The sequence below is a fragment of the Belonocnema kinseyi genome, chromosome 7 (genome assembly GCF_010883055.1).
Source record: "Belonocnema kinseyi isolate 2016_QV_RU_SX_M_011 chromosome 7, B_treatae_v1, whole genome shotgun sequence".
Classification (NCBI taxonomy): Eukaryota; Metazoa; Arthropoda; class Insecta; order Hymenoptera; family Cynipidae; genus Belonocnema; species Belonocnema kinseyi.
The window spans coordinates 78,612,749-78,622,758 of NC_046663.1; the positions used below are offsets into that span (position 1 = coordinate 78,612,749).

The 10,010-nt window shown below is 32.5% G+C and overlaps 2 protein-coding genes and 1 long non-coding RNA gene across 4 annotated transcripts in view; 2 read left to right on the forward strand and 1 right to left on the reverse strand.

The window, feature by feature from the left end:
• The window catches only part of LOC117176050 (dentin sialophosphoprotein-like), a 209,391-nt gene extending 201,887 nt beyond the window's left edge, over positions 1–7,504 (reverse strand). For both annotated transcript variants that reach the window (XM_033366043.1, XM_033366042.1), the window contains exon 1: positions 7,208–7,504. The gene's annotated coding sequence lies outside the window, so the exon portion shown is untranslated. The remainder of the gene's footprint in view (positions 1–7,207) is intronic.
• On the forward strand, positions 5,689–7,291 carry LOC117176523. The gene is made up of 2 exons (XM_033366777.1): positions 5,689–5,826; positions 7,091–7,291. The coding sequence occupies exons 1-2, from the start codon at positions 5,689–5,691 to the stop codon at positions 7,289–7,291; spliced, it is 339 nt and encodes a 112-aa protein (XP_033222668.1).
• An 11-nt stretch (positions 7,505–7,515) lies between the features above and the next one.
• LOC117176051 overlaps positions 7,516–10,010 on the forward strand; it is a 3,534-nt gene continuing 1,039 nt past the window's right edge. Inside the window, exon 1 of the long non-coding RNA XR_004467576.1 lies at positions 7,516–7,644. This is a non-coding gene — a long non-coding RNA (uncharacterized LOC117176051). The remainder of the gene's footprint in view (positions 7,645–10,010) is intronic.

Consider the following 10,010-nt stretch of genomic DNA (forward strand, 5'->3'; position numbering starts at 1 on the left):
CCAAATTCCACGGCTGTCCACGAGGGGGGGGGGCTCAAAAAGTGGTGAAAAATTGTCCATGTGGTATATGGATGGCCCTTATGCTTCACATTATTTATTCTGGTGTTACTCAACTGATTAATGAACAAGTCTGAAATCACTTAAATGTCTGATGTGAAATGAAATGTGAAATTTTTAACTACTATTTCAATCAGTGAATTTTTCACTAATTCATATTTAGAGAGTGGGGCACGGGTTAATACTGCCAGATTTGAAACAAAAATAGGGAATTTCTTTTTCCGAAAAATAAATAAATTAGGGTAGATTGACCACCAAACATAATAACAAAATTTTAAAAGGTATTAAGTTGGACTAAGCTATTATGTGGTTATCTAGGAATACACTAATCCAGTACGCAGTATCGAGATCAGGTCGTGACATTTCGATGTTGCAGCATTATAAAGGCGCCTTCAGGGCGCACCTAAACCAGGTCGCACGATACCTCTCCTCGTTTCCTGACGAAGTAATACGTAATATTGGATCGAGGCACGCCTGCCATAAAAGCGTTTGTTCGTTACGTATCGCAGAGATTACACAATTCATTGTACTATTCGCGAGGAGCATCGCCGCGGGATATACATACATCCGGGCAGTCTTTAGTTGCGACTACCTCTCAAGGTTTTCAAAATCACTTTTCGGAACAATCAGGAACTCTCATTTAATTCAACTTCTTTTACAAAACTCGAACAAATGGTTAACACCATCTCAGAGATTTCTATAAACAATTAAATCAATGACAAGCTGATGTTAAGTATTAACCATTCCTTTAAGATATATTTATAAATATCATATATGAGTGAAGAAAATATACAAGTTCCTCTTTAGAATCTGAAGGGCAGAAAACAATTTTTTGTCATGATAGACAGGAGAATGAAATACTTTCTATTTTACAAAGTTAGTAAAAAACAATCTTGAATTAAATTGATCGATTTTTTGGTAAATTGGTAAAACCATATGATAATGAAAGATTTACTTGGGTGAAAGTACCTTTAAGCAGTTTTAAACCCACCTTTTTTAAAGAGCTATCTATAGTCTGACGTCTGCAGAAGATAGTGGGGATAAGGCCTGAGAGTTGTGAAACCTTTGTTTACGAAGCACGTAATAAAAACAGAAGGCCGTGGAAAAAGGGATTGTACGGACAAGAAAGGGAAATTTAACTTTACATTGGTTTTGTAAATCTTGAGGTGAGGGTATAAAGCCTAGATTCGATTTAAAACGATCATAAATCTTCAATTGAATTACCGAGGAAATCGACAAAGAAGTGCTATACTTTGAGACGAGATCACATTCCACTGGTCCAGCTAACTTCAAGGCCATGGCGCAATGCTCCAGTATAAACCCCATTCGAAATGATTCGCTCACGAGATTTCAGTAACATTCAATATTATTGCATTTTATATGCTCAGAACCTCATCATTTGCCTCTGCATTTGCATTACAAATGTTTTTAAAATAAAAGAATTATGAGTCTTTTAAACCGTTTGTAAAGGTAGAAAATAACTGGATCGAGTTGAAAATTTTCAAGAGATTCTTCTTTCAAAAATGATTATAAACCCTTTTCTTTTAAATTGTTTTTGATCAAAATTTGTGAACAAAATCTCGACAATGCACGATTACTAATCATTCTGCCTGAAACCTCTACTTAAAAAAAGAACACAATCTTAAAATATTCAATATAATATATAGCGCAATAAAAAGAGGAAAACTGCCAGTAAAATTAGAAAGTGTTCTACCTTGAAGAAAAAAGATAATATTGACCATTTTTCCATGGGGCATAAACTGTTATTCACAAACAGTGCTCGGATCGAACAGTCGCATACAATTACAAAGAAAGTCTTATGAAATTTGAAAAAAATTCCACAAAAAGTCGCATCAAATTTTTAAAGCCAATGAAAAAAAAGCAACATCAGAAACTGGATTATTCAAAGCAGAACTTTTATTTGGGAATATAGAGTACATCATTTTAAATGTTTTTCAAATATTCTTTGCGCAATGAAAATAAACTTTAAAGCTAAAACAATTTTTTTTGAATAGTCATTCCGTTTTGAAGGCTTCGGAATCTGGGTTAAAAATATTTATTTTCGTTTAAACTTGGATCATTTTCAAATAAGGAAAGTTCATCATTTACGTTTATTTAATGCTCATGCTTCCAAGCATAACGCTTGAAAGCATGATTTTTAACTTTTAAACTCAAAAGCAGCACGTTTAAACTTATCAAGAGATAGTTAGTGCCAATTTTTAAAAAGCTCAAATATATATTTTTATAAAATTAAAAATTCAACTGGCGAATCGAAGGGCGGCAGTACAGAACTAGATATCCAACAAAATCACAATGCTTCAAGAGAGCGAAAAAACATTCTGTATACTCAAAATCGCCATTTACAGATACGACGGAAGTCAACTTCCGAGATGCGGATTGCGATAAAAAAATGTCATCTTTCGTTTAAATAAAAAAAAAAAACTTGTTCCCGAGATATTGAGTTTCCGAATGAGGGTAAAAACGTTTTAATCTAAAAAAGGGAACCAATCCAATAAAATCGTCCAACAATTTTGAGATAAAAATTTAACAGGTTTTAAAAATCGTTTTTCGGTAGCGATTAAATATCGAACTTTCAATATTTCACAAAAATGAAAAATTGGTCCCAAGATATGTGTAAGCTATATAAGAATGACAAATGTTTGATACGAACCAATTATTATACGATTATTCGGTGAAAAGGCTACAACAAAAATTTGTTTCAGTAAATGATAATAATTTTTTTAAAATATCGTGACGGAAAGAAAAAAAATTCTTACCATGCTAAAATACTACGCTAAACCTTAACTACAATTTTAACTACTTTTTTTCCTGCTGTATTAAAAAATGAGAGTTCGAACAAAACTATTGAATATCGGTTTCGGGTCTCGCTTGCAGTAACCTTCAAACTAAATCCAGACCGTCCGAACATAAACATACAGGCCCACAAAAATAATTTCTGTTGAATTTGTAAGGATGACGTAACCTGATGCAAATAAAGTGTGGGGAGTTCGACCGCCGAGCCATTTGTCATGCTTGATTGAGCAGCCCCCCCCCCCATTTTTTTCCGTCGCACGGGGGGGTCGTTTATGCCCGGTTGTTCTTTTTCTATCTTGAAAGCTTTAAAAAAATCTATAAAAATTCATGTGTATTTCTCGGAGTTTCTACTACATGTTCCAACTGTTTTTAAAATCAAATATGTAACTATTTACAAAACATTAATCGAAATATGAACAAAAACTTGAGAAAATGGTTGACAAAGTCATAACTCTGCAATAAATAAATATTAAGAAACTGTATTTTAGGTTTTTAAAGATCAAATCATGACCTGTCAGAAAATTATAATCCTGACCGATTAAAATGCCGATATTGGCCCAATATTTTTAGCCGACCTTTGGCTGCCAAAATTGGACCAACGCTGGGCCGTGTATTCAGCTCCGGCAATTCGCACTTGGGTATTTATCCTGCATAAAGTTGATACGATGCCATTTTTATATTAGCTGCAACTTTAATATTTTTTACGCCTTTACAACCCAAGTGCAAAGTCACATACGGCCCAAGATTGGCCCATAGTCGGCAAAAATATTGCCGAAGCTCGGCTGCCATTATCGCGCCAATGACGGAATGATAACTATGGCCTGCACTTGGCAGCCAAGGTTTGGCTGCCATTGTCGGTCCAACACTGGGTACTAGTATTGGACCAAACCTAGCTGCCATCGTCGCGCCATTGCCGGATTGATAACTATGGCCTTGACTTGGCAGCCAGGGCTTGGCTGCTATTGTCGGCCCAACATTGGCTACGGTCTAAGCATATGACAAAAAAGATATTTAAAAAATAAATATTAATTGATTGCGAGTACTTTGAATATAAATATTAATAGTCCTGTTTAGATTGAAGACATATATTTCATTTTGAACATTATATTACAAATAAAATTTCTAACGCTACGGAGTATCGAGCCTACATCTATATACCTAATTCTATTGCCTGCTTTACAACTTTTTGGAATGACAGGAAATGTAATTTTTCATAAACATTAAAAATTTTTAATGACAGAACTTCACAAATTTCATCGTGAACTTTGACAATTTTTCAATAAATTTTTTTTATCTTTCATGTAAGATTTATTTATTAGGTGCTAAAACTGAGACTTGGCGAAACAAAGTGCCGATTCTGGGTCTAGTATCGGCGGAGACTCGGGAAATATAAATAGCCAGTATAGGCTGCCAGCACTGGCTCAACATTGGGCCGATTTAAATAAAACATGGTTTGCCGTGGTAAAAGTGACACTTGGCCCAGTAATGTGCCGTCACTGGGCCAGACTTTGGCTGATCCTCATGAAACACGGTTCCCCGTACTAAAAGTGATACTTGGCGCAATAAAGTGCCGATACTGGGCCAAGCATCGGTGGAGGATCGGCAAATATAAATAGCCAACATAGGCTGCCAGCACTGGCTCAACACTGGGCCCAATAACTTTAGCCGACCTATGGCTGCCAAAATTGGACCAACACTGGGCCGTGTATTCAGCTACGGCAATTCGCACTTGGGATATAATAAATGAATGAAAAATCTGCTCTTCTTTCAACAATCAATATTTATTTATTATATAGTAATCTTTCACACACCGGCTTTTTACAGATCGCGCAAAAATGCGACGTTTTTTTATCATCCTTAGATGGGCATATCGCACACTTTTTTCTAACTTCGTAGATATACATCTGCAAATGAGGAGTCATCCAAATCTTCGCTTCACACTAACGCGGTTACACAGGTGGGCCGTTTAAGGCACAAGCTTTATTTGAAGTCTTTCTTCCTCGGAAACACAATGATCAATTGAATGTTCCGTTTGCAGTTCAGTTCCCAATGCCAAGAAGCTTATGTAGGGGGGGGGGGGACCCCGCCATCTTTGAGTTTCGGAGATACATAAGCGGGAAAATTTGACTGGGTTGCAAACAACCCACCTGTGACGAAGGGTTAACTCCAAGTTACAATGCTCTTGGCATGATAAACAGTTTCTTTTCCATAAAAATTAACTTTTTTAATTCACGTATTGTATTTAGTAATGTGCACACCGTATGTCAAATTTTGATAGAATAAAGTGAAACAAGTAAAATAAAATTATGTGCCTTAAAAATGAATGTCAACATGTTAATTAAATAATGTACAATGATAAAAATGTAAAAGGGGATAATTCTATATGTCGACGAATTTAAACAAATGTATTTTCAAATATTAATAAAGAAAAAACAATAAAAAGGGCAAAACTCAATTAGGAGACCTCTAAATCACATAATATTTTGTATTTTCTGTTGTTCAAGAGTTTGTTGACGAAAAAGGCACAACTTAGGCTAGTATGCGTTTTCAGATTAGAAAATTATTTCTTATTTGCCTTATCAAATGAGTCACCCTAATGTATATTATATACTCGACTTTTTGCCTAATTTGAGATCAAAATAGTATTCCTCCTCTAGACACAAGAAGATGGCAAGTAAGAGGAGGTGAGAAACGAGACATTAAACGATGTATTTTCGCTGTATGAGTATCCCGAATGTACACATCTTCGAATTCCATTCCTTTCTACTTAGAGGGTGAAGGCAAACGAGGAATGCAGCGCAGATAAGACATGCATAAATGCAGACAACCACAAAGTCCGTTTGCTCACTTCTGAACTGGTCAGTATTGTCTGGAGTCCTGAAAATACTTTATAAGAGTGGGCGAAACTCTGAATCCTCAAAAGTAAAAGCTTCCTTGTATACTCAACGAATACAGGTATTCACTAAATAAAGAGATTCGATTCGTATTCAATTTTTTTATTTCTTCAACTATCTTGCAATCCTACATTTCCTAAAAACTCTTTAACGTTCTTCAAATTTACACCTAACACTGCACTTTTTTAATTTCTGAATTAAATACATAAATTTATACAAATTAGACGTAAATATTGCAACTCTCTAAGTTCAATCAATTCAAATTACCTAAAGACTTAAAAGTCGTAAATATAATTTTTCAAAACTGAATGTTTTACAAATATTCGAAAATAAGTTTCAAACGAGTGTTTAAAGCTCAGAACGTGCAAATAAACGAAATATTTATTTCCCAATTCTAGGTTGTCTACAACTTTAGAAGAAGTCAATGTGAAAATAAAACAAAATTAATTAAGATATAAAAAAATTAAGAAAAATGCAGAGAGTAATTAAAGTCTGGAATATAACTTTTTCCTGAGATATGGGAATACTGAATGAGAGTAAAAATAATTTGATACAACAAAAATGATTCTGTTCTGAGAACAGAAAAATTGAACCTCGCAATATTACAATGAGCCACTTTTTGCTAAAAATCCGAAAAAAAAGAAAATACATATACTTTTTTATTGAATCATAATAATTTTATAATGATTGGTTTGATGAGACAAACATATAAAATTATTGTTACTTTTGTTACTATGATGTCTCAAATATGGGTCTGTCACGATATATCGCAATGATCATATTTAACGAGAAGTTGGAAATGGGTAGTGATTTGACCAACATTATTCTTCTTACTAGTCATAGGGATGCCTTCCCGCCCCCCACGAAACGTTGGAAAAGGGTAGGGTTTTGATAAAATTATTTTTATTTTCTGTCAAAGGAGTGTTTCGGGCCTTTTGTATGTTTAAAAGCACCTAAACGGTGAGTTAAATATGCTCATTCTGATATCGTGACATACCCACATTTAAGCTAACGTAGTAACAAAAGTAACAATAATTTTTAACTTCTGTCTTCAATAGAGAATGCAAAAATAACATGTTCTGAAAAATCAGTAACATTAAAATAGTTGAGGTTATGTTTTTCTTTCAAGTTATAACAGAACAAAAAGATAAGTGAAAAACTACTCCGTTTAAATTGTCATAGTTGTTTAGTTAAATATGTATTTTAAAAAATGTACTGATGCTTTTTTATCTTCAGTGCTTTGATTTTCAGATTAAGAACTACAAATAGTGCTATCCTTTCGTTTAGACTGGACATAGCCATAACATTATTCTTGCAACCAACAGGTGGCTGCTTCGACATGCACGGCAAATAAAGTTGATAAGCAAGATAACAGTAACGGTAACCAGAATATGTCTTATCACTACCAATCACTGCATTTACCGGTTAAAAGAGAAACTCACCTTGAGGCTAGATGTTTCTTTGGATGTGGAAGGATTCCGCAAAATGCGGCGAGAAACAAAAGGACGGCGATAAACAAGGTTTGACACGATCTAGCTCACCCAGCAGTAATAAATCTTTCACAACTCCGATTTTGCACCTTTTTTATCTTCAACACCACTCGTAAACACACGAAATCCTTCAAGAAAGTCGAAAACGGGTCGAAAGCAACATGACGTATAGAACGACAGCATGAAAACAACATGCAAGCTGTTTAAAAAAAAGTATCACGAAACCGAACAACTACAAACTGTACGCGCGCTCAACCGTTGGGGAGCAAATGCGATTAAATGCGATCTACAGGACTACAGCGACTGTCGAGCAAGTTTACTATCGAAAAGCGCCACCAAACAGCCCGGTTAGGAACTCGGAAGCTAAATTTGTCGGTATTACAGTTTTGGTTCGTAATTCAATCCAATAATAATTTAATAATTTAATAATAATATATTATCAGATCATTGATTCAAATTAACAAATCGCAATCATGTCTCAATTCATATTTTGCTGAAAAAGAACATTAAAAAAATATGCTATATACTTTTAAGTCTATGTCATACTGCTAATTTTTCGACATGTTTTGCGACGGCGAATTAAGATATCGAGTTTAAAAAATGAGAAATAATATAAAAGGCACTAATAAACGTTTCTTTTTTTATACCCCTGAAATTTTGACATGAGAAAAAAAATTGTTTAAACATTTTTGTTGTTTTCGAGAAATGAAGGAAGATATACACATTCATTATGGTACCTTTTTAATTTTCCAAATTTGTAACTCTATATCTCATTCCTTTGGACGTCAGTTGTTGCACAATATATATCGAAAAATTATTTTGTGGATAGTATGATATGGCCTCAACAATATTACGAAACTTGATTTTAAAACTTCACTGTATATTTAAAAAATCATAAAGTATCTCCAAACAATCATTTGTATGGAATATAATAATTGGATCAAGAATTTCTGTTATTTATGTTTAAAAATATTACTTTATGTGCCACGAAAAAATTCTATTGTGAATAACAGAATGTTAAGTTTTAAATTTATAAGATATCTGATTTTTATTTAACAATGTTCACTGCACTTACGTTTTCACTTTCAAAGTATACCATTTTAAAACTTTCACTTTTACTATTTTTTTAATCTATCCAATTTTGATTACCCTCTTTTCAAATATTTTGAAATAGTATAATTGTAGTTTAAAATTACTAGAAAACTAACAAGCGCGCTGCATATGCGATTATTGTTTTATTTTTTTCTAATGTAATTTTAAAGTTAAAAAAATAAAATTAATATTAATACAAAATTTTTGTTAAACACATAATTTATCAGTTTCATTTTTGATAAAAAGTAGTGAAGTTAATAAATTTGAGCTACGGAATTCGGGGAAATTAAACAAAATTCCACGATGAAATTTCTGATTTAAAAAAAAAAACAAGTAAAAAATAAGGAAGGGGATTTGGAGGTTGCCTTCTTTTTCTTTCTGCTTTTTTTATTTTGCTGCTTTTAATTTCCAAGAATTTCATATTAAATTTGAATGTTGAAAGTTAAAGCAGAATTCAAATTTTAATTTATTCTCAGTTTAAGGACTTAAATTCTAATTATTTTTATTTAAGATAACAGATTTCTTGTAAGAAACTTTAATATTCAGAAATTGAAAATCTTGTTCAAACTATAATAAATTTCTGAAAGCTGAAATATCTAATAATCTATAATCATTTTTTATTATAACGCACATTTCCGGTATAAAAAACTAGCATTAAAATTGTTAAACCCTGTGAATCCTGATGACAACTTTTGATTTAAAATGCTAATTTTCACTGAAAAAAAGGCTAATACAACCTACATTTATAAAAAAATTGTAAGCCTTTTTCGAAACTTTATGAACTGTTTCTTAGCGAAAAGCACTAACGTAAAACATATATAATTCTTCAATTATTTATGAGATAATTCAAATTAGCAGTTTATGTTTACATTGTTTAAAGTAATAGTTAAGTTTATAGGCCTAACGATATAAATTTTTCAACTTTTATTGATAATAAAATTCAATTAGAACTATAAAGGCTTTTACTTGAAAATATGCAATTGTAAAATATTTATAAATGAAACTGTCTTGGATTTTTTAAATTTTAAAGGAAGAAGAGTGATCAATTAATACGAAGTAGTATTATTTTAGTACTATGGCTACTATTCGAGAAAACCCACGCCAATGGCTGCCTAACTTCGTTGATAAGCGAGAAGTCCCGCATAGAAACTGTTTGATTTTAAACAGTAATACCTAAAAATTGCCTAATTTACGAAGTTTGTATCTGATTTAATTACACTTTTGCCATTTTGAATATGAAAGAATTTAATTACCAAGGCTTTCAGTTTTTAACGTTTCGCTCTTTTTTCAATTGTACCTTAGGAAGTAAAAGTGTAAGACATTCATTTTGAAGAGAAAAAACTTATGTTATTTACTGATGACTTTTTCTTTCGTAGTTTTAAATTTTATAAGCATCACATTGCTGTCTGCTGAGAAATTCCAATTACGCGTTTTCATAGCATTCTCCATTTTTCTTACCAAATAGCAGAATTTTATACTAATAAACATAAATTTTATACGAAAAATAACAGTTCAATTTTCAACCAAAAATGAAATAGTTCAATTTTCAACCAAAATAATGAGCCTTACCAGGTGTATACATATGAAACCGGTATTTTTTCAAGAAAAAAACACATTTATTTCAAGAGAATGATAACAAATATTTTATTCAAAGTATGCGCCC

Excerpts from the sequence above, each read along its gene's own strand:
- LOC117176523 (XM_033366777.1), top strand. The coding sequence starts at position 5,689 with ATGCAGACAACCACAAAGTCCGTTTGCTCACTTCTGAACTGGTCAGTA. Across the intron at positions 5,827-7,090 it reads TGTATACTCAACGAATACAG|GTGGCTGCTTCGACATGCAC; the intron begins GTATTCACTAAA and ends TGCAACCAACAG.